Source organism: Carcharodon carcharias, chromosome 14 (genome assembly GCF_017639515.1).
Source record: "Carcharodon carcharias isolate sCarCar2 chromosome 14, sCarCar2.pri, whole genome shotgun sequence".
Taxonomy (NCBI): domain Eukaryota; kingdom Metazoa; phylum Chordata; class Chondrichthyes; order Lamniformes; family Lamnidae; genus Carcharodon; species Carcharodon carcharias.
The window spans coordinates 125,692,573-125,717,238 of record NC_054480.1 but is presented as its reverse complement, the minus strand read 5'-3'; the positions used below and the strand labels follow the sequence as shown (position 1 = coordinate 125,717,238).

Below are 24,666 nucleotides of genomic sequence, written 5' to 3'. Positions count from 1 at the left end.
GACAATTGGAGGAATGGGGGCAGCCTTTAAACTCTGGAGGAAAATCTGTGACCTGGAAAGGAGTCGTTGTCAGGGATGTGTGGCTGGGCTCTTTGCTCAGGGTGAAGGGTGGGAACAGCATCAGGGACTGAAGATTTAGAGCCTATTTCCAGCATATAGGAGCTGCTGCTGGGGCTGTGACATGGGTCTCCATTCAGCTTGTTTGTGATCTAATTCTTGTGTCTCTGTGCAGTGATCTTTCACAGAGTGACTCCGAAGTGAAAGATTTCTGGTTGAACATGCCCAGTCTCACAGCACAGCTACAGAAACAAGCCAAGCAGAACCCCAGCACCTCCTACTTCAACATCAGTCTCCTCAAGTACCAGGTGCAGATAAGAGAAATACTGTTGAAATGGACTTTGATTTATGTAGCACCTATCATATTGCAAAGCACTTCATACATAATAAACTACTTTGGGGAAAGTATATATATGTTAAGGGACAGTTCAGCCACCATCTAATAGAATTATGAAGCAGGCTTGAGGGACTGAATGGGCTCCTGTTCCTATGATTATGTAGCTGAGCAGCACAGCATGATCCCAGTAACATTGACCAGCTGACTGACCTGTTTTTTCATTCTTGGGATTGTGTCATTGGCAAGGCTGCCATTGATTGCTCATCCCTAACTGCCATGATATAATTGAGGCACTTGCGAGACCACACAAGGCGATTTAAGAGTCAACCACATTGACGTGGGACTGGAGTCACATATAAACCCAGGCTGGGTAAGGACGCCAGGTTCCACAGCAGTGAGCTGGTTTGGTTTTTAGACAATCTGGCAGCTTCGTAATCACCTTTTAATGAGACCATCTTTTTATATGAATTCTATTGCCTGTATATGCCCTGGCCCCACCAGCTCCCTGGGCCCTGTACGCCTTTGCTCACCCTCTTTCCACCCCCACTCAGTTACTAGAAATAACTGCTCAATAATAGAAACCAACAGAGACTCTACATGTGTTTTGATCCCAGGACACAATGGGCTGAATGGCCTCCTTGTGAGCTGCAAATGGTTCTTGGATTTCCGACACATGTAGACCCCAGAGGGGGGAGAGGGAGGGATTGGGGGGGAGAAATGGGGGTTACTAAGTTGGCTGTGGGTGGGTCTTTAGCATGGAGCAGAACAGCAGCAGTTGTAAGTGCAGTCCTGTCGATGTGCTCAATGTGATGGCTGTGCTGTGAGTGTGTGATTTTTTTTGCAGGTTTCCACTCTGGACTGTCCGGCTCTTCCCCTGAAAGTTGCTGCTCGTTGGAAATGTGAGTCCAATTACACAGAGGTCACCATGGATTACGAGTATGACACACAAACCACGGCGACAGCGCTGAGAAACCTACACGCCCTGGTACCACTGGAAGGGGCTGTCAGTAATGTCCAGTCTCACCCCACTGCTGTTTGGTGAGAAGCCAGAAACTCCACTTGGACAGGGGGAAGGGGGTGGGTGAGCATGGGTGGGTGGAGAGAGGGGATGGGCATGGCTGGGCAGGTGGTAAGGGGCATGGATGCTGGGAAGGGGCATGGGTGCTGGGTGGGGGAGGGGGTGGGGATGGTTGGGTGGGGGGGTAAGGGTTGTGGGGGCTGGGCAGGGGGGGAGGGGATGGGCATGGCTGGGCATAGGGGTAGGGGTGTGGGAAATCAGGGTACTGGGAGAGCAACCAGTGTCATTCCTCAGGTTAGGATGTTGGATGGATTGAGCCCGTCCCCCCTTCAGTTCTACCCCCAGAGAGGGCATTTTCCCTCTCCTCCCCCAGCCCAAAAACTGATCATGGTCAAGGGTGAGGCCACACCTACCCGCAGTGCCACACTACAGTAACTTGTATTTAATATAGCACCTTTAGTTAATAAAACATCTCCAGGTGCTTCACAGGTACAAAATCAGACAAAGTTTGACACTAAGCCACATGAAGAGATATTAAGGCAGAAAACCAAAAGTTTGGTCAGAGAGGTTGCTTTTAAGAGTGAGGCTGAGAGGTTTAGAGAGGGAAATCCCAGAGCTTGGGGACCAGGCACAGCCACCAATGGTGGAGGAAATAGAACCCTAAAGCTTTGACAGTCGGTCAGGAGCTGACTCTCTGCTTCTCTTCCTGAAGGAATTCCAAACAGAAGAGGCTGTGGTGGAAGCTCCCAGACATCTGCAGCCAGTCAGGAACTGAAGGTAAAATCGTGTTGGAACGGCTGGTGCAAACCTAGTCCTTTGACCATTACCATTGCCTGTAAGCCCCCCCCACCCCAGGTGGCAGATTGGGTACAAATACCTGGATCAATATTAAACCCTTCGACCCTGCTCCCCGCCAGCAGGCAGAATGGATGGAAGGGGGTTAAAATCAGACAGGATGGCTAAAGCATCATGCTCTGTCTCTCACCTGGTGCCTAACTGAAAAGTAAAGGTGGGGCTCTGAACTCCTCGCTGCCACCATGTGATTTTTAAATCCCATCCGGGAATGGACTATTGGAAAGGCATGCTGAGAGACTCACCAGTGTCTGTTTAATTCCTTAACGTTTGGATGATGAGTTCCTTGCGGACAGGGAGGAGCAGGAGCCTATTATCAGGAACCCCTGCAGATCCACTGCCTCTCCCCCAACCCCACCCCCCCCCCGACCCCCCACATATTCTACAGAGGAGGGCAAGAGAAACCATTATCCCAGGAGAGTGGGTGTCGCTGGCCGAGCAGCATTTATTGCTCGTCCCCAGTTGCTCTGAGGGTCCCTTGCCCTTTCTCTCACTGTTTGAAAGGTTTCTTGGTTTATGGATTCCAGTCACTCCCTCGCCCCCATGGGGACTTGGACTGGAGTTGCTCCTGCTTTGCACCAGTGAATTCACATTATCTCTGGATCTGGTGTCCATGACCCTAGACCCTGGCCTGTTCACAGCAAAATTCTGCTCATTTCCCTTCCCGTGAACCTGTATCTAATATCTCTGCCCGCCCGCCTGCCTTTCACTCTGTCTGTCTGGCTCCTGTAGGCAAAGGATTGCTTCGTGCGAGCTGGGAAGTAGCTGATGGCCCCAGTAAGCCCTCGCCCCTGGCTCTGCAGTTTACGAGCGAGGGCAGCACGTTGTCTGGCGCTGATATTTGTCTGCTGGGGGGTGGATACAGACTCTCACTGGTGAAGAAGAAATTAGTTACAGGTAAGCGTTTTATTCGCTCAGTGATTGAAATTGAGGAACATATTCACTGTTGTGGTCAATGAATCTTCACTGAGTCTAAATCTGTGAAGCTGTACTTGTGACCCGCGGTATCCTGATATCAGTGCGGTGATGTTGAGTTACTTTCTTTTTCATCGCTACCAGTTAGTGATGTTGCTAATTTTGCGTTTTGATTTCTCTGTTTAGGCAAGTACTTTGCCGGATGCTAGTGCAAGAATTCTCCCACTGGATGAAGATGTGTGTGTGTGTGTGTGTGTGTGGGTGTAGTCGATTCACTGTGTCCATCTGGGAATTGTTTAAGAGATTCCACTGTTTTGAGTAGTTATGGACTCTGACGTATCTAACAGTTTACCTCAATCACTCTGATTTGATCTGTGATTTTTTTAAACTTCTGTATCGAGCACGTTTCTCCTGCCAATGTCCAAATGGAAAACCTTTCAACCAAACGCCATCCTGTATTTTAAGATTTTGAATTTGTGTTTCCATTCCAAGTTTGGTTGTAGGTTGGTCTAAGCTCTTTCCCCATGAAACTTGCAAATTGATACAGAGAGAAGCTGTAAATGCTCTTAAATGCCACCCGGCCCTGATGCAGTTTCCCCCTTGGTCTTGTTGCACTTTGGAACCAATGGTTCTGATCCATCCATCTGTTGGCTATTGCAATAGAATTCCAAGATAATGAGAGTCCCTGCAATCTTTTTGATTCGTGGAAGATTTAACATTGGGAATTTTTTTTTTGGAGTTGACTGGAGCTGTGGGTTTATGTAAAGGTGACTGTGACCTCAGCTCGAGCTCCTTGCCTGAAACTGGTGACTTGAAGAATGTGATTGAGACTCGGAGGCACCTTCTCCCCCCGCACCCCCACCGCCTTCCTTTTGGATTGCCAACTGTAGCCAGACTTCCTAGGGAGAATTTGCCAGGAGAGGCATCGGTTTTGATGATTGAGCTATTCCGAAGCTGCTTCAATCTAGAACAAGGTGTTTTGAACCAAGGACAGAATTGTCGCGTCTCCAGGAATGTCTGAAACTAACAGGAAGCCGATGGGATGAATCTGATTTGCTATCCGTCCTTAATTTTCAGAATTCCTTGGGGTTTTTCTCCCTGTTTTTTGCTGCCGGGGGATTTGATTTTTAATCGCTGAAGGCTCCAGGGCAATCCCTGGAATGGTTGGCAATCTCTAACACCGCGCCCCCACCACCACCACTTTGTGAAGGAGAAGTGAGCTTTGGGTCCAAGGGGAATTCTGGATGTCATTAACTGGACTCTGTGGAATCAACTGCGGATTTTCCTTCTTGATGCTTTTTAATCAGTGTCATATTTTCATGTTGAACAATTGTAACCAACAGGATGAATTCAAACTCATCAAAACTAACACTCTATTCGGTGTGCTGGTAAGGTCCAGTTTGTTTGTCTACCAGGCCAGGTGGGTACTGAGTTCTAGAAAACTTATCCTTCCTTAACCCAAAGGTGCAGTCAGCTGGGGTTCATCACCCTGGCCACTATCCATTGATTTCTTTCCGGAAAGTCTGCATGACTGTACAGTACCTTTTCAGACAGCATTAATCTTGGTGTGATGCCTCAATAGTTGAAGTCTCATTACTACTCATTGCTTTGACCTGTGGGTGAGTGACCATTGGGGCAAAATGCAGTGGAAGTAAGTCTGTATCTGAACTTCAGTGAGAGTCAGTACCTTCAGGAGGGGAGGGGATGGGGGGAAGGGGGACCTATACCCCAGTGAGAGTCAGCACCTTCAGGAGAGGAGGGGGACCTGTACCCCAGTGAGAGCCAGCACCTTCAGGAGAGGAGGGGAACCTGTACCCCAGTGAGAGTCAGCACCTTCAGGAGAGGAGGGAGGAACCTGTACCCCAGTGAGAGTCAGCACCTTCAGGAAAGAAGGGGGACCTGTACCCCAGTGAGAGTCAGCACCTTCAGAAGAGGAGGGGGACCTGTATCCCAGTGAGAGTCAGCACCTTCAGGGGAGGAGGGGGACCTGTACCCCAGTGAGATCAGCAACTTCAGGAGAGGAGGGGGACCTGTACCCCAGTGAGAGTCAGCACCTTCAGGAGAGGAGGGGGACCTGTACCCCAGTGAGAGTCAGCATCTTCAGGAGAGGAGGGGGACCTGTACCCCAGTGAGAGTCAGCATCTTCAGGAGAGGGGGACCTGTACCCCAGTGAGAGTCAGCACCTTCAGGAGAGGAGGGGACCCATACCCCAGTGAGAGTCAGCACCTTCAGGAGAGGAATTGAAAGATGAATTGTTTTCTAAAGAAAACCTGTGTCTGGATGCTTTTGGACTCTCTGGCCTATGTACTGTCATTCCTGTAGTCATGTTTTTAACTGTTTTCTGGTGTAAAGTATCCCTGCTCTCTATGAAAAAGAATGTGCAGCTGGGCTGAGACACTGAATTTCTGACTTGTCAATTTAGGGGTCTGGAATAATTGTCCCAAAGGAGCCAGTGTTTGTTTTGGGGTAGATTTCAAGGTTCTTGTGAAGAGCAGGGTTCAAGTAATCAAATCATTAACTATTAACCAGATTGTGGGGCAGTTAGGAGTTGCCAATCCTGCAGAATTGAAGCTTGATCTCCTGGCACTTCGTTTCCAGCCAATCTGGTGAAAATTAAGAAAGATTATTCCATTCACTTGAACACTTTTGTTAGTTATTCAGATATTGGACAGGGGGTCTTGACAATCAAGAATTATACAATTGGCTAAGGAAGGGTCTGCCTGCTTTCCAATTGGCTAAAAGGATGGGGGCAGGATGTCCATTGGCAGGTCTGGTGACCAATGATGGGAGTTGTGGGGGGTGTTGTTGTTGATAGAAAGGTCATGTAATTAAATATTCCAGATTATGTCCAAATAGAGTTGACATTCCTAGTTTGGGTTGATAGTGAATATTATCAAGAGGCTGCCTAAGGTTATTGAAGGAAATTTCTGAATGCAAAAATGTTAATTGTCTGATTTATTGACATAAGGGATAATTGGGATTTGAGACAGAGCAAAGTGTCTGATGGAGCTTAAGGTCAGAGCTGGGAGGGAGACGTTTCAGGCCCTCAAACCCTTGCTATTGTTTGCTCAGGCTGGTGTTACCAACTCTCACCTGACTTGTTCATGGAGGTTTAATCACATGACCTCCAACCTTGAATCACCCAACCCTGCACTCCCGCCATTGGTCCACCCTCCAAACATTCCCAGAGCCAAATCAGAAAGCAGGGAGACTTTTCGATATCTGGCTGGATGAATCTTCACCGTCAATCAAAGAGCTGTTTTCCCCAACCTCCAGTATTTCTGTAACTAATAAATGATTTTGATCAAAAAAAAATGCACAATATTTTAATGTGAAATTTTTGATTCCTGTGTTTTTACTCCCATCTGTGGCCTCAATTAATCTTCAATTCCTGTAGACTCCAGACCAATCTTTATTGGTGATATTTTGTGATATATTCTTGACTAATCCCACAGGAGGATTTAATTATGCTTTGCACTATTAATTGGATTCACTGCATTCCCCTTAAAGGCATCAGTGAGAAAATGGGAATGAAAGTTGCACTTAATCCTGACTCTGTTTTCTGAATGTCTGATGCCATGTGTGGGGGTGAAGATTGGGTTTTGGGGATGTTTCATCAGGTTGAGGATTTTGCCCAGTTGACAGTACAACATAGCGATCAAATTTGTTGGGCATCCAGGGGCTGATATAGCTTTCAGCCCCACCACAGAAAGTTTGGGTGGTACAGATCCTTCATTTATTCTTGGATCTAGAACATTCTAAGTGAGGATACAATATCGTAGTCTTTTTGGGTGTATTAATCCGGGTGACTGTTCAAGGAATTGGGGTAGTAGGCATGAGAACATGGCCTTTCCCTTTACACCATGTGACACTCTGCTTGGTGCTGTATTGTGCCCTTTGCCCCAGGCACACTTTTAAAAAAAAAATTTATTCAAAGCAAGTTTTTCTTTCAATTTATACAATGAAAAATGGCAAATTAACTTTATTGTGATGTCATAACAAAGTTGTTATAACCTGAGAGAGTTTTGTGATGTAAGCAGGGAACTGATACTGTTGCAGTGTGTGGTTGTTCCCCCAAACTTTATATCATTGGATGGTCTGGAACCTAAGATGGATATCTTTGATTTATATAATTATTAAATGTATATACATCTGAAAACTAGCCAGGACTTCTTTTGAGAAATAGCCTTCATTTTGATGTTTACTTTTTTTTGCTTCTCCATTCCTTCTGTCTCTGGTTCTGAATCTTCTAACTGGGTCCTTTCTTTCTCTCCCTTCCTCCCCGACCACCCTGGCCCAGAATTCCAGGTAGGGTTTGGAAGTTGGAGGTTTGAGATGCCAAGGGGTTCCTGCGCATCGAATTGTGTTTCTGTGAATACTGATGGTGGCCAGCTTCCTGCGGTGAGGTCCAGGCTGTACACTGAACCAAGCAATAAAAACTGACACCAAACCAACATTGACTCGGTGGTTTTCATTCAGTATATAGGAGTCTCGCTGAGGAGGGAAATCATAAGTTTTACAGAACAGCAGGAAACTATTTGGCCCAGAGTGCCTACGTTAGCACTTTGAAAGATCTCTCCACTTTTGGTTCCCCTTCCCTCCCTAGGCTTACAAATTAGTTCTTTTCAAGTACTTGTTCAATGGTTTTTGAAAATTCCATTGGAATTTGATTCCATCCTGTTTTCAGGTTGTGCAGTCCAGATTGTAACCCACTGAACAAATTTTTGCTTGTCTCAATCCTAAAGGGCCGCCCCCTCCTTCTGAAATGGTGATCTGTAGTTCTCGACTCTCTGGCTGAAGGGAAGCAGCTATGTCACACCCGGCAATAAAGTTTGTTTGTGTGATCGTCTCCCATTCTTCTAAACCCCAGGGAATAAAAGGTTAGTCTACTCATCTCTCCTTATCCCAGGAATTAGTCTGGTTTGTTTTGAGTTGATTGAGGGATCTGGCTGTGCTTAAATTTATTGTCGCCTTTCCCTACATATACTTTATAGTCAATTAAATACTTTATGCTTTGGACTTTGACAACCTGAGGTCATGACGTCTGTCGTTCAATGTCAGTCTAATTGGCTGTCAGCGGCTGTCTGGATTTGAATCATACATAGTGTTTTTTTTTTGCTGGGCTGTATCAAAATACTTGAACTGTACCAGCCCCATGAAGGAAATATTGAAGCAAGAGAGGCAGTGATTAGAAGAGCCATCAATTCTGTCGAAGGGTCATGAGGACTCGAAACGTCAACTCTTTTCTTCTCCGCCGATGCTGCCAGACCTGCTGAGTTTTTCCAGGTAATTCTGTTTTTGTTTTGGATTTCCAGCATCCGCAGTTTTTTTGTTTTTACATCAGTCTGATGGGTTTGATTATGTCACAAGACTGGAGAAACTCGTCTTAAATGGTGACTGAGAGGAGAAGAAAGGTGGAGAGGGAATGTCAGAGTCTGGGGCAAAGCTGCCAATAAAATGGGTAAAGGAAATCGGGGGTATGCAAGAGGCTGAAATTGGAGGGGATGCAGAGACCACACCTGAATCCTGCAAGTTTATTTCCCTCGAGCGTCCATCCAATTTCCTTTCTGCAGGTGAGATAACGAGAAAACTGACCGGACAGAATTCAAAATATTATGGTTGAGGTACAGCACAGAAGGAAATAATTTGGCTTATCGGCTATTCCCACTCCCTTGCCTTATTCCTGTAACTTTTTTTTCTATTTAGATAATTATTTTTTCCCCTTTAGAAAGCCACAATTGAATCTACCTCCCCCATTCCGGATCCTAACCACCAACTGAACATAAACAAGATACTGCGGATGCTGGAAACAGAAATAAAAACAAAAGGATTTGGAAATAATCAGCAAATGTAGCAGCACTTGTGGAGAAAGTAAATATTTCGGGTCACTGACCTTTAATCAGAATCAATGCTCAGACCGCTGCAGTAACACAGCCCGGCCTGAGATGGTGCTGTCCTCGGAGGACCCGCTGTGCTGCAGTAACACAGCCCGGCCTGCGGTGGTGCTGTCCTGGCCCCCTGTGCTGCAATAACACAGCCCGGCCTGCGGTGGTGATGTCCTGGCCCACTGTGCTGCAGTAACACAGCCAGGCCTGCAGTGGTGCTGTCCTGGCCCACAGTGCTGCAGTAACACAGCCAGGCCTGCGGTGGTGCTGTCCTGGCCCACTGTGCTGCAGTAACACAGTCCGGCCTACGGTAGTGCTGTCCTGGGACGATCTGCTGTGCTGCAGTAATTCACGTGGCCTGCGGTGGTGCTGTCCTGGGAGGACCCGTTGTGCTGCAATAACCCACGCGGCCTGCGGTGATGCTGTCCTGGGAGGCCCCGTTGTGCTGCAGTAACCCACGCGGCCTGCGGTGGTGCTGTCCTGAGGACCCGTTGTGCTGCAATAATCCACGCGGCCTGCGGTGGGGCTGTTTTGTGAGGAGCTGCTGGCTGGTAGCCGGCTGCCAGCAGACAAGTGACGGCGCTTCAGCGCTCATCCTCAGGGTAGGATGGTGAGTGCGGCCTGTTTCCGCCAGCGAGAGCTTCCCAGGCGGCCATGCCTTTCACCCGGCGACTTCCATCGGTAACGAGCAGGACGCAGGCCCGGAGCAACCCCGCCGCCCGGAAGCTCCTCGCCTGGCCTGTCTCCGCCTTTCCTTCCCCGAGTCAACAAACCTGCCATAAGCCGGGGACTGAAGCACTCTCAAGTGCTAAGGAACGCAATATATCCTTCGACTGAAGCCGGGTTCGGCCCCCGGACGGGTGGCCCCAGTCGTCCCGGTCCCTGGGCTGTGTCCCGCTTTTGGCGGGCTGGCGGTTGGGCTCTTACAATTCGGCCATGGGGGGCATCACGGTCCAGCCTGCACATGCGCACTCTTTCCACACCAGGTGTGGGGGAGCCCCGGCTCATTTCCCCAACCCCCCCTCGTCCCCCTCAACCGCCTCCCTTATTCCCCCTTTCCCCTCAATCTTCGTCCTGTTTCCCCCAATTTCTGAACATACCCCATCCCTTTATCCTTTATCTTTCACTTGAGTTTCTCCCTATTCCACCCAACCTCCCCTGTTAACCCCAAACCTCCCCCATTCTCCTCCCCTCCCCCCAACCTCTCTGTGCCCCACAATTTATCCATGCAATTTGCAAAAGAACCTGAGGTGATTCGAGGATAAACTATCGTATACAGCAAGTTGTTGTAATCTTAAAGTGCATCGATGCAAATTCAATAGTAAAACGAAAGTAAAGGCTAGGTGGAAAGAGCAGGCTGATTGGATAGCTCTTTCGGTGAGCCAGTATAGGCATGATGGGCCAAATGGCCTCCTTCTGTAAGATTTTCAGTTCTTTCTGGAAACACCATATTAATTGTTCAAAGCTTTGTTGCTGTATTACAATCTAATCCACTCTCTTTGCCTTTTGTTCCAAGACATCTTTGTCATTTAATCTCTCCCACCTTCTTTCCTATCCCAGGCCTCCCTTTTTGATCTTTATCCTTCCCCCACCCTTTTCAAGATCACACTTCTACCTTCCTTTAGTTCTCAAGAGTCGTATTGGATTCAAAACGTGAACTGTTTCACTCTCCACAGATGCTGCCAGACTTGCTGAGTTTATTCAGCACTTTCTGCTTTTATTTCAGATTTCCAACATCTGCAATATTTTGCTTTTACATGTTGTTTGCTTGCTGTTGGTTGCAGAGTGCAAGTGGACTGAATGCATTGGTACGGAGCCTGTATGCACTGCAGGAGGAACGTGTTGAAGCTTATCGGCTTTTTGATCTGTGAGTAAACTACTGATTTACAGAGAGTCTGTGGTGGCGTTTTTTAAAGCAGTTCCCCAACTTTGTTTCTTCCTATGTGAGCCTGCACACAACGTCAAGAAGATATTCAACCATGGCATGAGTGTCTCTCTCATCTCAATACCACCTGGGGGATATTATTTTAATAAACTATTCTAACTTTCCTTGTGGGTGATACAAAACTTGGAAATGTTGTGAACTGTGAGGAGGATAGTGTAAAACTTCAAAAGGACATAGACAAGTTGGTGGAATGGGCTGAGAGGTGGCAGATGAAGTTCAATGCAGAGAAATTTGAGGTGATTCATTTTGGTGGGAAGAACGTGGAGAGACAATATAAAATAAGGGGTGCAACCCTAAAGGGGATGGAGGAGCAGAGGGACCTGGGAATATATGTGCATAAATCGTTGAAGGTGATAGGACAGGTTGAGAGAGTGAGTAATAAAACATACAGTATCCTAGGTTTTATAAATAGAGGCATGGAGTACAAGAGCAAGGAGGTTATGTTGAATTTATATAAGTCACTAGTTCGACCTCAGCTGGAGTATTGCGTCCAGTTCTGGGTGCTGCACTTTAGGAAAGATCTGAAGGCATTAGAGAGAGTGCAGAAAAGATTCATGAGAATGGTTCCAGGAATGAGGAGCTTCAGTTATGAAGATAAATTGGAGAAGTTAGGACTGTTTTCCTTAGGGAAAATGTTGAGAGGAGATTTGATAGAGGCATTCAAAATCATGAGGGGTCTGGACAGAGTAGATAGGGAGAAACTGTTCCCCTTGTGTAAGAATCGAGATTGAGAACAAACAGATTTAGAGTAATTAGTAAAAGAAACAAAAGTGATATGATAAATGTTTCTACGCAGCGAGTGATTAGGGTTTGGAATGCGCTACCTGAGACTGGTGGAGACACGCTCAATTCAAGGAGGAATTAGACAGTTATCTGAGAACGAAGAATGTACATGGTTATGGGGAGAAGGTGGTGGGATGTTACTAGATGAGTTGCTTGTTCAGAGAGCTGGTGCAGACATGATGGGCCAAATGCCCGCCTCTTGCACCATAACAATTCTGTGAGGCGGGTCTTGGATCCTCTCTGATACAACAGTTTGTGATCAGTGCACAGAAGCTTGTACCCTAGTGTGACTTCTCCTGTCTGGGACTGTTGGTGCCTGCCACACGCTATCAATAGCCCATGCTGCCCACACATACACTCATTCTCCCAGGCTAGGCTGAGATTCCATATTAACTAATCAGATTTATTTAGAGATTAAACCTTTGACAGATGAGTACCATTACAGTGAGAGGATCAAGCAGTATGCTGTAACACCAGGCAGCCACTTTCAGTTCCCATTTCACCCATTCCTTTGATTCCCAAAGTTCAACTGCTCGTCCTATCACCACTGTTGCTCTCAATCTGCCTCCTCCCCCCCTTGCCCTCTCCTCCCCCCCTTGCCCTCTCCTCCCCCCCTTGCCCTCTCCTCCCCCCCTTGCCCTCTCCTCCCCCCCTTGCCCTCTCCTCCCCCCCTTGCCCTCTCCTCCCCCCCTTGCCCTCTCCTCCCCCCCTGCCCTCTCCTCCCCCCCTCGCCCTCTCCTCCCCCCCTCGCCCTCTCCTCCCCCCCTCGCCCTCTCCTCCCCCCCTCGCCCTCTCCTCCCCCCCTCGCCCTCTCCTCCCCCCCTCGCCCTCTCCTCCCCCCCTCGCCCTCTCCTCCCCCCCTCGCCCTCTCCTCCCCCCCCTCGCCCTCTCCTCCCCCCCTCGCCCTCTCCTCCCCCCCTCGCCCTCTCCTCCCCCCCCTCGCCCTCTCCCCCCCCCCTCGCCCTCTCCTCCCCCCCTCGCCCTCTCCTCCCCCCCTCGCCCTCTCCTCCCCCCTCGCCCTCTCCTCCCCCCCTCGCCCTCTCCTCCCCCCCTCGCCCTCTCCTCCCCCCCTCGCCCTCTCCTCCCCCCCTCGCCCTCTCCTCCCCCCCTCGCCCTCTCCTCCCCCCCTCGCCCTCTCCTCCCCCCCTCGCCCTCTCCTCCCCCCCTCGCCCTCTCCTCCCCCCCTCGCCCTCTCCTCCCCCCCTCGCCCTCTCCTCCCCCCCTCGCCCTCTCCTCCCCCCCTCGCCCTCTCCTCCCCCCCTCGCCCTCTCCTCCCCCCCTCGCCCTCTCCTCCCCCCCTCGCCCTCTCCTCCCCCCCTCGCCCTCTCCTCCCCCCCTCGCCCTCTCCTCCCCCCCTCGCCCTCTCCTCCCCCCCTCGCCCTCTCCTCCCCCCCTCGCCCTCTCCTCCCCCCCTCGCCCTCTCCTCCCCCCCTCGCCCTCTCCTCCCCCCCTCGCCCTCTCCTCCCCCCCTCGCCCTCTCCTCCCCCCCTCGCCCTCTCCTCCCCCCCTCGCCCTCTCCTCCCCCCCTCGCCCTCTCCTCCCCCCCTCGCCCTCTCCTCCCCCCCTCGCCCTCTCCTCCCCCCCTCGCCCTCTCCTCCCCCCCTCGCCCTCTCCTCCCCCCCTCGCCCTCTCCTCCCCCCCTCGCCCTCTCCTCCCCCCCTCGCCCTCTCCTCCCCCCCTCGCCCTCTCCTCCCCCCCTCGCCCTCTCCTCCCCCCCTCGCCCTCTCCTCCCCCCCTCGCCCTCTCCTCCCCCCCTCGCCCTCTCCTCCCCCCCTCGCCCTCTCCTCCCCCCCTCGCCCTCTCCTCCCCCCCTCGCCCTCTCCTCCCCCCCTCGCCCTCTCCTCCCCCCCTCGCCCTCTCCTCCCCCCCTCGCCCTCTCCTCCCCCCCTCGCCCTCTCCTCCCCCCCTCGCCCTCTCCTCCCCCCCTCGCCCTCTCCTCCCCCCCTCGCCCTCTCCTCCCCCCCTCGCCCTCTCCTCCCCCCCTCGCCCTCTCCTCCCCCCCTCGCCCTCTCCTCCCCCCCTCGCCCTCTCCTCCCCCCCTCGCCCTCTCCTCCCCCCCTCGCCCTCTCCTCCCCCCCTCGCCCTCTCCTCCCCCCCTCGCCCTCTCCTCCCCCCCTCGCCCTCTCCTCCCCCCCTCGCCCTCTCCTCCCCCCCTCGCCCTCTCCTCCCCCCCTCGCCCTCTCCTCCCCCCCTCGCCCTCTCCTCCCCCCCCTCGCCCTCTCCTCCCCCCCTCGCCCTCTCCTCCCCCCCTCGCCCTCTCCTCCCCCCCTCGCCCTCTCCTCCCCCCCTCGCCCTCTCCTCCCCCCCTCGCCCTCTCCTCCCCCCCTCGCCCTCTCCTCCCCCCCTCGCCCTCTCCTCCCCCCCTCGCCCTCTCCTCCCCCCCTCGCCCTCTCCTCCCCCCCTCGCCCTCTCCTCCCCCCCTCGCCCTCTCCTCCCCCCCTCGCCCTCTCCTCCCCCCCTCGCCCTCTCCTCCCCCCCTCGCCCTCTCCTCCCCCCCTCGCCCTCTCCTCCCCCCCTCGCCCTCTCCTCCCCCCCTCGCCCTCTCCTCCCCCCCTCGCCCTCTCCTCCCCCCCTCGCCCTCTCCTCCCCCCCTCGCCCTCTCCTCCCCCCCTCGCCCTCTCCTCCCCCCCTCGCCCTCTCCTCCCCCCCTCGCCCTCTCCTCCCCCCCTCGCCCTCTCCTCCCCCCCTCGCCCTCTCCTCCCCCCCTCGCCCTCTCCTCCCCCCCCTCGCCCTCTCCTCCCCCCCCCTCGCCCTCTCCTGCCCCCCCCCTCGCCCTCTCCTGCCCCCCCCTCGCCCTCTCCTGCCCCCCCCTCGCCCTCTCCTGCCCCCCCCCTCGCCCTCTCCTGCCCCCCCCTCGCCCTCTCCTGCCCCCCCCCTCGCCCTCTCCTGCCCCCCCCTCGCCCTCTCCTGCCCCCCCCTCGCCCTCTCCTGCCCCCCCCTCGCCCTCTCCTGCCCCCCCCTCGCCCTCTCCTGCCCCCCCCTCGCCCTCTCCTGCCCCCCCCTCGCCCTCTCCTGCCCCCCCCTCGCCCTCTCCTGCCCCCCCCTCGCCCTCTCCTGCCCCCCCCTCGCCCTCTCCTGCCCCCCCCCTCGCCCTCTCCTGCCCCCCCCTCGCCCTCTCCTGCCCCCCCCTCGCCCTCTCCTGCCCCCCCCTCGCCCTCTCCTGCCCCCCCCCTCGCCCTCTCCTGCCCCCCCCCTCGCCCTCTCCTGCCCCCCCCCTCGCCCTCTCCTGCCCCCCCCTCGCCCTCTCCTGCCCCCCCCCTCGCCCTCTCCTGCCCCCCCCCTCGCCCTCTCCTGCCCCCCCCTCGCCCTCTCCTGCCCCCCCTCGCCCTCTCCTGCCCCCCCTCGCCCTCTCCTGCCCCCCCCCTCGCCCTCTCCTGCCCCCCCCCTCGCCCTCACCTTCTCTCATAAGAACATAACAAAGAGGAGGAGTAGACCATTTGGCCCCTCAAACCTCTCCGCCATTCAGTAAGATCATAGTTGATCATGTTTTACCATTTCCACATTCCATCTAACCCCGATAACCTTTGATTCGCTTCAGAATTCCAAAGTTGCACAACCCTCAGAGAAAAAATTTCTCCTCATGTTTGTCCTAAAAGGGCGACCCCTATTTTCAAAACAGTGTCCCCTAGTTCTGGATTCCTCCACAAGAGGAAATATCCTTTGACATCCACCTTGTCAAGGCTGTTCAGGATCATGTACACTTCAATCAAATCACCTTTCACTCTTCTAAACTCCAGTGGAAACAAGCGCAATCTGTCTAACCTTTCCTCATAAGACAACCCACTCATTCCAGGTATTAATCTCATAAACGTCCTTTGAACCACCTCCAATGCATTTACATCCTTCCTTAAATAAGGAGACCAAAACTGCACAGAGTATTCGAGGTGCAGTCTCACCAATGTCCTGTATAGCCCAAGCATAACATCCTTACTTTTATATTAAATCCCTCTCGTAATAAAGGATAGCATTCCATTAGCCTTCTTAATTACTTGCTGTACCTGCATGTTGAGCCCACTCACTCAACCTATCTATATCCATCTGCAACCTCCTCATGTTCTCTTCACAACATAATTTCCTACCTATCTTCCTACCTGTCATCTGCAAATTTAGCTACCATGTCTTCAATCCCATCATCTAAGTCATTGATGTAAATCATAAAAAGTTGAGGCCCCAGTACAGAGTCCTGTGGGACTCCACTCTCACATCTTGCCAATCAGAAAAATACCCATTTATGCATACTCTCTGCTTTCTGCCAGCCAGCCAATCTTCTATCCATGCTAATATGTTACCCCCTACACCATGAGCTTTTATTTTCCGTAATAAATTTTGATGTGGCACCTTATCAAATGCCTTCTGGAAATCTAAGTACAGTATGTCTACAGGCTCCTGTTTACCTGCTGCGCAAGTTACTCCTTCAAAAACTCCAATAAATTTGTTAAACATGATTTTCCTTTCACAAAACCATGCTGACTCTTCCCAATTGCCTTGAGCTCTTCCAAGTGCTCAACTATAATCTTAATGATCGATTCTAACACCTTCCCCACGACAGACATCAAGCTAATTGGCCTATAGTTTCCTGTTTTCTGCCTCCTTCCCTTGAATAGAGATTTGCTACTTTGCAATCTGATGAATCTTGTGAATTTTGGAAAAATTAACACCAGCACATCAACTACCTCATTAGCCACCTCTGTTAAGACCCTAGGATGTAATCCATCAGGACCTGGAGACTTGCCAGCCCACAGCTCAATCAGTTTGTTCAGTAACGTTTCCCTAATGATTTCAATTTCACCAAGTTCCTTTCTCCCGTTCACCACCTGATTTGCAGCAATGACTGGAATGTTTTTTCTATCCTCTATAGTGAACACAGAAGCAGAATATTTATTCATTTCTTCCGCCATTTCTTTATTATCTACTATTAACCCCCCACTGTCATTCTCTAGAGAACCAACACTTACTTACTCTTTTCCTTTTTAAATACGTGTAGAAACTCTAGCTATTCGTTTTTACATTTCTAGCTAGCTTCTCTCATACTCTAATTTTTTTCTCCTGATTAATCTTTTAATCATTCTCTGCCGTTCTTTATATTCTGTCCAATCATCTGTCCTTCTACTCATCTTTGCGGAGTTGTATGTTTTTTCCTTAAGTTTGATGCTTTCCTTAACATCTCTAGTTAACCACAGACGATGGTTAGAATTTTTCTCTATAGTAGGAATGTACTTATTCTGAATACTCTGAAATAAACCCTTAAATGCTTGTCACTGCTTTTCTTTAAATCTATCTTCTAGCCTAGTTTCCCAGTTCACTTCAGCTAGCTCAGCTTTCATCCCCACATTGTTGCCCTTATTTAAGTTTAAGCTACTAGTCTTAGACCCACTCTTCTCCCTTTCAAACTGGGTGTAAAATGCAATCATATTGTGATAGCTGCTACCTAGAGGTGCCTTCACTCTGAGACCATTAATTAATCCTGTCACATTACACAATACCAACTCTAATATCACCTTGGTTGTTTCCAGGATGTGCTGCTCTAAGAAACTATCTCGAAAGCATTCTATGAACTCCTCATCCAGGCTACTACTGCCAATCTGATTTTTCCAGTTTATGTGTAGATTAAAATCAGCCAGATTATTGCCATCCCTTTATCACAAACACCCAGTATTTTCTCTTGAATACTTTTCATACACTGTGGCTACTCTTAGGGGGTCTGTAGACCACTCCCATTCCTCATCTCCACCCAAACTGATTCTACATCCTCCTGAACCAAGGTCATCTTTAACCATAGCACCAATGCCCGCTTTGATTAACAGTGCTACCCCTCCACCTTTACCTAGCTTCCTATCCTCTTGAACGCCATGTACACTTCAGTATTAAGGACCCAATCTTTGTTGTCCAGCAGCCACATCTCCGTAATTGCTATCAGATCATATTTATTTACTTCATTATGGGCCATCAGTTTATTTACTTTGTTATGAATGCTCCGTGCAGTCAGATAGAGAGCCTTCAGTTTTGTCATTTCGTTACCGTTGTAACATTGTCTTGACTGTTGATGTATTCTTAGGTTTTTTCTCTCTGTCCCTTCCTGCCATTCTCTGACCCTCATTTCTCATATTACTATTTTCCTCTCCTGCCTTGACTCTACACCTTGAATTGCTACCTCTACCCAAGCTTGATCCCTCATCCCTCTTGTTTGGTTTAAATACTCTGTACGTCCCTAGTTGTGCGATTTGCGAGGATATTCGTCCCAGCAAGTTTCAGGTGTAAACTGTCCCAATGGTACAGCCCCCACTTTCCCCAGGACTGATGGCAGTGCCCACAAAATGGAAACCCCTCTCTCTCTCATTCTCCCCTCCCTCTCTCATTTGTTCACCTCTACCCTCCTCTCGCCCCCCATTCACCTTGCTCGCCCCCCCCCCCCCCGTTCGCCTCGCTCGCCCCCCCCCCCCACCCCGTTCGCCTCGCTCGCCCCCCCCCCCCCCCCACCCCGCTCGCCTCGGCCCCCCCCCCCCCACCCCGTTCCCCTCACTTGCCCCCTGTTCGCCTCACCCGTTCCCACTCCCCTCGCCCGCCCCTGGCTCGCGCCCGTTCTCCTCTCTCTCCCATTATAACTCTAGAACGCACTGAGGGTTCAGCTATGCACAAAAAACAAATTCCACTGTCACAGACTGATAGTGAATGGCAGGACACAATTCCCTGAGATGGCCAGACACACCACAGCCAGAGGGCTGTCTGACCCTTCCCTCCACTGGGCTCAGCATAGGCTGGGGGATAAAACTAGTCCTGTGTGCCTCAGTGCTATGAGGAAAGTAGGAGTTTAAAAATTACAGGAATGTTTGATAATGAATAGAGATTTTTCTCCCTCCCAACCAACCGCTTGCAGAGGACACCAGGCATATCTGCGTTCCGCTCCCAATTATGACTTCATCCAATATCGGCAGCTCGTGCACGAAATCACACAAGCGTTTAACCGGATCTCAAAGGAAGTGATCCAGCTCAAGGACCAGTTTCACGAGGAGTATGATCGTCCGGACCTCTCCGAGCACATCGAAAGGATACAGGAGCGGGAACGGGAGAAGCTGGAGTTGGTGAGGCGAAGGGGAGAAGGAGGCCACTAATGGGATAGGGGCAACCACTGGGGTAAGGGTGTGCAGTGGGGATATTGAACAGTGGTTTAGCTGACCTCACGTTGGGAAGGGATCAGTCCATCTCTCTGCTTGAAAAGGGTTCCTGCAGTGATTATTGAGGATGCAGCCAATTGAGTGCCAAATCTCACAAGGACATCTGTAAACTCGTGGTAATCATTCCCACCGACATAGATTCCTAGCACTGCCTGTCAATTCTTACTCTGAACTTCTATTGGAATATTTTGTGTAATTAAGATTTAAAAAAAAGTTAATGCTCAGGAAAGGACCACTTATCAATATGGCTTCTGCACTGTCCCATCAAACACCAGAGGGCTGTGGAAGCTCAGTCATTGAACATGTTCAGAACAGAAATGGATAGATTTCTGGAGACTGACGACTTCGAGATATGGAGATAGTGTGGGAAAGTGGCATTGAGGTAGATGATCAGCTATGATCTAATTGATTGGCAGAACAGGGCCGAATGGCCTACTCCTGCTCCTATGTTCCTAGAGTAAAGCTCCCTCTAGAGGGAGCTTTACTCTGTATCCTCCCCCATGCTGTACCTGTCCTGGGGGTGTTTGATGGGGACAGTTTTGAGGGAGCATTACTCTGTAACTAACCCTGTGCTGTACCTGTCCTGGGAGTGTTTGATGGGGACAATGTAGAGGGAGCTTTACTCTGTATCTAACCCCGTGCTATACCTGTCCTGAGGGCGTTTGATGGGGACAATGTAGAGGGAGCATTACTCTGTATCTAACCCCGTGCTATACCTGTCCTGAGGGCGTTTGATGGGGACAATGTAGAGGGAGCTTTACTCTAGGAACATACTGAGGAGAGTTGTAAGTTACTGATAAAGCCCCTTTTATTGCCCTCCAGACAGCCCAGCTACAGCTTGCCAAACAGAACGTGTTGGACCATCCGGGCAACGAGACACACCAGGAGGAGGCCCAGGAGTTGAAACACAGGTACGAGCATTGCCATTCTGTACACAACACCAGCTTCATCACCTGCCTTTGTCTGGCTTGGATCTGTCCCTCTCCGTCCTCCATCTGGTTACCATGCACTGTGCTGTCACCAGGGGTGGTAGTGACCCCAAGCTCTCAGGAGTTGTGATTCAGCTGTCACCAGGGGTGGTAGTGACCCCAAGCTTTCAGAGGAAACATCACCACCTGATTTACTGTTCAGTCTGTCATACAGAGCTGGAACTGCCAACAGCTATTGGAGCTGCCAATAGTCTGGAAATACTGAACAGCTGAGACTCTAGTGTCTGGAAAAGAAAAAGCTGAGAGGTGACCTGATAGGAGTCTTTAAGATTATGGAGGGTTTGATAAAGTAGACATAGAGAAGATGTTTCCCCTTGTGAGGCAGACTAGAACAAGGGCCATCAATATAGGATAGTCACCAATAAATCTAATAAGGAATTCAGGAGAAACTTCTTTACCCAGAGAGTGTTAAGACCATAAGACACAGAAGCAGAAGTAGGCCATTCAGCCCATTGAGTCTACTCTGCCATTCAATGAGATCATGGCTGATCTCATAATCCTCTATTCCACTTTCGTGCCTTTTCCCCATAACTCTTGATTCTCCTACTGATTAAAAATCTGTTTATCTCAGCCTTGAATAAACTTAACGACCCAGCCTCTACAGCCCTCTGCGGTAAAGAATTCCACAGATTCACTACCCTCTGAGAGAAGAAATTCCTTCTCATCCCTGTTTTAAATGGGCAATCCCTTACTCTGAGATTATGCCCTCTGGTCCTAGACTCTCCCACAATGGGAAACACCATCTCTCAGTATCTAAGCCCTCTAAGAATCTTGTATGTTTCAATAAGGTCGCCTCTCATTCTTCTAAACTCCAATGAGTACAAACCCAACCTACTCAACCTCTCCTCATAAGAAAATCCCTCCATACCCAGGATCAACCTAGTGAACCTTCTCTGAACTGCCTCCAATGCCAGTATCTGTTTCTTGGTGAACTTATTTAGCTGTACGCTGCTGTTTTGCAAGCCCTGGAAGCAATCTCTGTCAGGGGTGTCAGATCCTTGTGTTCTGGGTAGCTGGGCAGAGCAGTCTGCATCTGCTGCAGTGGTAAGGTGAACCCCTGCTAATTGTTTTTTCCCTCCCCCAACCCCGCTTCCCCCATCAGAGTCCATTTGTAAAGTGTGTTTCGATAACAGCTATTCAGGTCCTAAGCTCTAGAATTCCCCCCTTAACCTCTCCACTCTGCCTCTCTCTCCTCCTTTAAGAGATTCCTTAAAGCCTACCTCTTTGACCAAGCTTTTGGTCACCTGTTTCACTATGTGACTCGGTGTCAAATTTTGTTTGATAACATTGTTTGAAATGCCTTGGATTGTTTTACTATGTTAAAAGCATTATATAATTGCAAGTCGTTCACTGTGTAGTGTGCATTCCCTATGATTATGCTAGTCTGAGCTGAACTTTTAGCTGAATAATTTCTGCTGCTCTCCCTGTTCTTTCTCAGTGCCTGGGTCTAGATGAGAAATCAGCCTCAGTTCCTGCATTTGAGTCCTGCTTCATGTTAGGTGAGGACCCTGTGGATAAATTTGGCCTCCCATTTATAATCTTAACTATCCCAGGACAAAAAGCCCTTCACAATTCTAAGTGACGCCTCCACGATAGTGATTCTGTACCAGGCACAGCTGCTAAATTCCAGGCCTGTATCCCACCCTCTGCCCCATTAAGTGCTCTTGGTTGTTAAATGCCCCCACCACTTCCTGGGCTGAGGTAGGGAAGAGGAAATCAACAAAAGTTTCTGCTTCTGATTGCCATTCGGTGACTGTGATCACCATCTCTCCCTCCCAACCCTCGCTTTCCTCTTCCCCACCCCCTGCCTTCTGCTTTGCTGAGTGTGACTGCATACTGGGCGTGAACAAGATCAAGCTTCACTCACTGTGGTGTCTTCCATAGTCAAATAGTTTGCTACCGCTCACTTTTGTGCGTCTGATGTGCGACTGCTTTGGCGAGGCACCTGGGACAACTCACAGAAGCTGCATCCAGTGAGAGTCAGCAGAATGGGAGAAGGGGAGGCAGGTGTATTTCTCGCAAGACTCTCCATCCTCCCTGGTTTTATAAAGCATTTATTATTTTCTCCAGGATTAATAAAACCATTGAAGCAATTAACGAGATTCTTCAAGACTTCAAATACGATTCTGAAGAGATCGAAGCCAGTGAATAAAATGGTTCTCACCGGGGGTTACAGATCTGTTTGGAGCTGCCTCGTGCTGGGTTTGTGCCTCTGACCAGACCTCAGCATCAACACCTCTTGCAATTTGCAAGATGTCCCTGTTCCCCACAAACACCCGAGGCTGGAGTTTCTGCTGGTTTCACGTTCTCTTTGCCACTCGGTAGGAACTCTGTTGTCACAAATCGGCCCTGCTCTCAAGGTGTAGCAAGGGAAAAAACAGAGGGAGACCTTTTTCCGGGAGGTGTCTGGAATGACATTCCCACTCGAGGGAGGATCTCGATTCGGGCTGTGCACCCCAAAGTTCAGCAAAGACTCACCAGAGACTCTATTCTGTGATGGGACCACTGAGCCAGCTGTTTGATAACCTGCACATACCATTCACTCACTGTGTAAATCTTCTGGAAGAATAAATGATCATTCTCCTTGTCAAGTATTTTAAAATGCGACACTCGTTAGCCTGTGTTTCTCTATAACACAAGTCTCTCTGAAACATCCCTAAATGCTTGAGTATTGTGTAGGCAAACACTGCAGCTGTTGAACACAACAATATCCCATAAACTGCAGTGAGAGTGACTAACTGATTTGTTTTAATGGTGTTGGTTGAAGGTAACAGGACACCGGGGAGAATTCCTCTGCTCTTGTTCAAAATAGTGGATGTGGAATCTTCCATTTCCACCCAAGAGGGCAGACTTAGTGTTACTTACAATAAGAGGTTGTGGTGGAAGAATTAATCCAGGCAGGTCTCTTGGTTAAAGCTGGTTTATTTCCAAGACAACTCCTCAGTGCTACTAACTTCCCCACAAAGTGTTCCAGCTGTACCTTTTTATTCTATTCAGTTGGGATAATTAATGCCCATCATCCATTTAACTACCAATTGGTTTTAACAAGTTGATTGTCATATTAACAGATGGGACCTCGGTTTAATGCCTCATTTAAAAGATGGCGTCTCCAACAGTGTAGCTCTCCTGCAGAATTGCAGTAGGAGTGTCAGCCTGAATTATAGGTACGAGTCTCTGAAGTGGGACTTGAACCCACAATCTTTAACAGATCTTTCACTTTGTATTGCCTGGCAACAAGCAGCACTTGTGTTGCCACATGAAGTCAGTTTGTACTGTGACACTAGGAGTGGGGAAATTGAAGTGTTGAGGTCCAATTAGGGACATCTTAAACATGAGTATCCTTCTCGGTGTGGTCAGTAGATAACTGTGAGCCATGTGATTTGAAAAGAAACCCAGAGCCAAACTTGCTCCTAATTAATACCGTTATTCATCCCCTTAAAGCACCCCTGAACTAAGGGGAGAATGGTCAGCCAGTCACAGACTGACCGATCGCTCTGTCCGGCCGGGCGCAAGTCCATTGCTCCGGCTAGTCACTGGTGATCTTGTTGAAACGTAGATTGATGGAGCTTGACAGGATAGATGCTGGGAGGATGTTTCCTATCATGGCGGAATCTAGAGATAGGCGGCAAAGTTTCAAAATGAGAGGTCTCCAATTTAAGGCTGAGATTAAAAGGATGTTTTTTCTCAGATGATCGTTAGTGTTTGGAATTCTTTGTCCACAGAGCAGTGGAGGCTGGGTCATTGAATATATTTAAGGCTGAGTTAGACAGATTTTTGATTGAGAAGGGAGTTGAGGGCTGTGGAGGGTAGGCAGGAAAGTGGAGTTCAGGCTACAGTTAGATTAACCATGATTTTATGGAATGGTGGAGCAGACTTCAGGAACATAATGGCCTACTGCTCCTACTTCTATGTCACAGACTGACCGATCACCTCTACCAGTTATTTGAAGGACAAATTGTTGAAATACCAATGCCATCAGTAGCTGGGCTCTGTGTTCCCAGGCAATCCTAGGTTGATGGGCACTCTAGCTGTGGTGTGCTGTCTTCTGTTGAATATTGCTTTATGGCAAGAGAACGGAGGTCAATGCGGGGTAGATGGAAGCAGCATGTCTGCAGGCCTTCAAAAAGGAGCTGGACTCCTTCCTACGTGGAGCAGAGAACACATCCTATAGCAGATAGTGCTTTATAGACAATATTTATGTGATCTCTTAAGGGGATCAGAGTGGAATTTTCCAAAGTAGGAACGCTAGGAACAGGCAGAAGCTGTTCAGCCCATCAAGCCTTTCTGCCATATAATTAAAATATAGTTGATCTGTAACAACTTGATTGATCCATTTTGCTGCAGCTCCCTTGCTCAACAAAAACCTCAATCTTGAAAGCTCCAATTGACCCCCAGCACTACAACTTACTGAGGGAGGGAATTCCAGATTTCCACCATCCTTTCTATGAATGTCCTTCCGGACATCATCCCTGGCTCTAATTTTAAGGTTTTGCTCCCTGGTTCTGGAACCCCCCCCCCATGCGCCCACTCACACCAGGGGAAATAGTTTCCCTCGATCTGCTGGGTTGATAGAGTGTAGAGTGGGAGGAGGCTCATGTGGAGCTTAACACCAGCAGAGCATAAATGGGCTACATGGCCTGTTTCTGTGCTGTACATTCTATGTAACCCTCTAAATCCTGGTACCATTTTATGGCTTTTCTTATTTTGTCCTTT

At 50.0% G+C, this 24,666-nt stretch overlaps 2 protein-coding genes across 7 annotated transcripts in view; both read left to right on the top strand.

Moving 5' to 3' along the window:
- LOC121286767 (F-BAR domain only protein 2-like) overlaps positions 1-7,633 on the top strand; it is a 55,715-nt gene extending 48,082 nt beyond the window's left edge. For 4 of the 5 annotated variants that reach the window (XM_041203802.1, XM_041203804.1, XM_041203801.1 and 1 more), the window contains exons 23-27: positions 233-365; positions 1,239-1,432; positions 2,125-2,189; positions 2,997-3,161; positions 7,480-7,633. In XM_041203802.1, the coding sequence (XP_041059736.1) occupies positions 233-365; positions 1,239-1,432; positions 2,125-2,189; positions 2,997-3,161; positions 7,480-7,622 (700 nt within the window). In that variant the 3' untranslated portion in view covers positions 7,623-7,633. Of the gene's footprint in view, positions 1-232; positions 366-1,238; positions 1,433-2,124; positions 2,190-2,996; positions 3,162-3,365; positions 4,903-7,479 lie in introns of those variants that run through there. The other variant, XM_041203805.1, reaches the window with a different exon arrangement.
- Positions 7,634-9,536: 1,903 nt separating this feature from the next.
- On the top strand, positions 9,537-22,557 carry rex1bd (required for excision 1-B domain containing). Of its 2 annotated transcripts, XM_041203807.1 has the most exons (5): positions 9,537-9,674; positions 10,849-10,931; positions 18,667-18,871; positions 19,787-19,875; positions 22,024-22,557. In XM_041203807.1, the coding sequence occupies exons 1-5, from the start codon at positions 9,672-9,674 to the stop codon at positions 22,103-22,105; spliced, it is 462 nt and encodes a 153-aa protein (XP_041059741.1). In that variant the 5' UTR covers positions 9,537-9,671; the 3' UTR covers positions 22,106-22,557. The 2 variants fall into 2 exon arrangements, with proteins under 2 accessions (XP_041059741.1, XP_041059740.1); XM_041203806.1 differs by lacking the exon at positions 9,537-9,674 and having other exon boundaries at positions 10,807-10,931.
- Positions 22,558-24,666: the final 2,109 nt, after the last annotated feature.

Excerpts from the sequence above, each read along its gene's own strand:
- rex1bd (XM_041203806.1), top strand. The coding sequence starts at position 10,822 with ATGTTGTTTGCTTGCTGTTGGTTGCAGAGTGCAAGTGGACTGAATGCA. Across the intron at positions 18,872-19,786 it reads AACGGGAGAAGCTGGAGTTG|ACAGCCCAGCTACAGCTTGC; the intron begins GTGAGGCGAAGG and ends ATTGCCCTCCAG. Across the intron at positions 19,876-22,023 it reads GCCCAGGAGTTGAAACACAG|GATTAATAAAACCATTGAAG; the intron begins GTACGAGCATTG and ends TATTTTCTCCAG.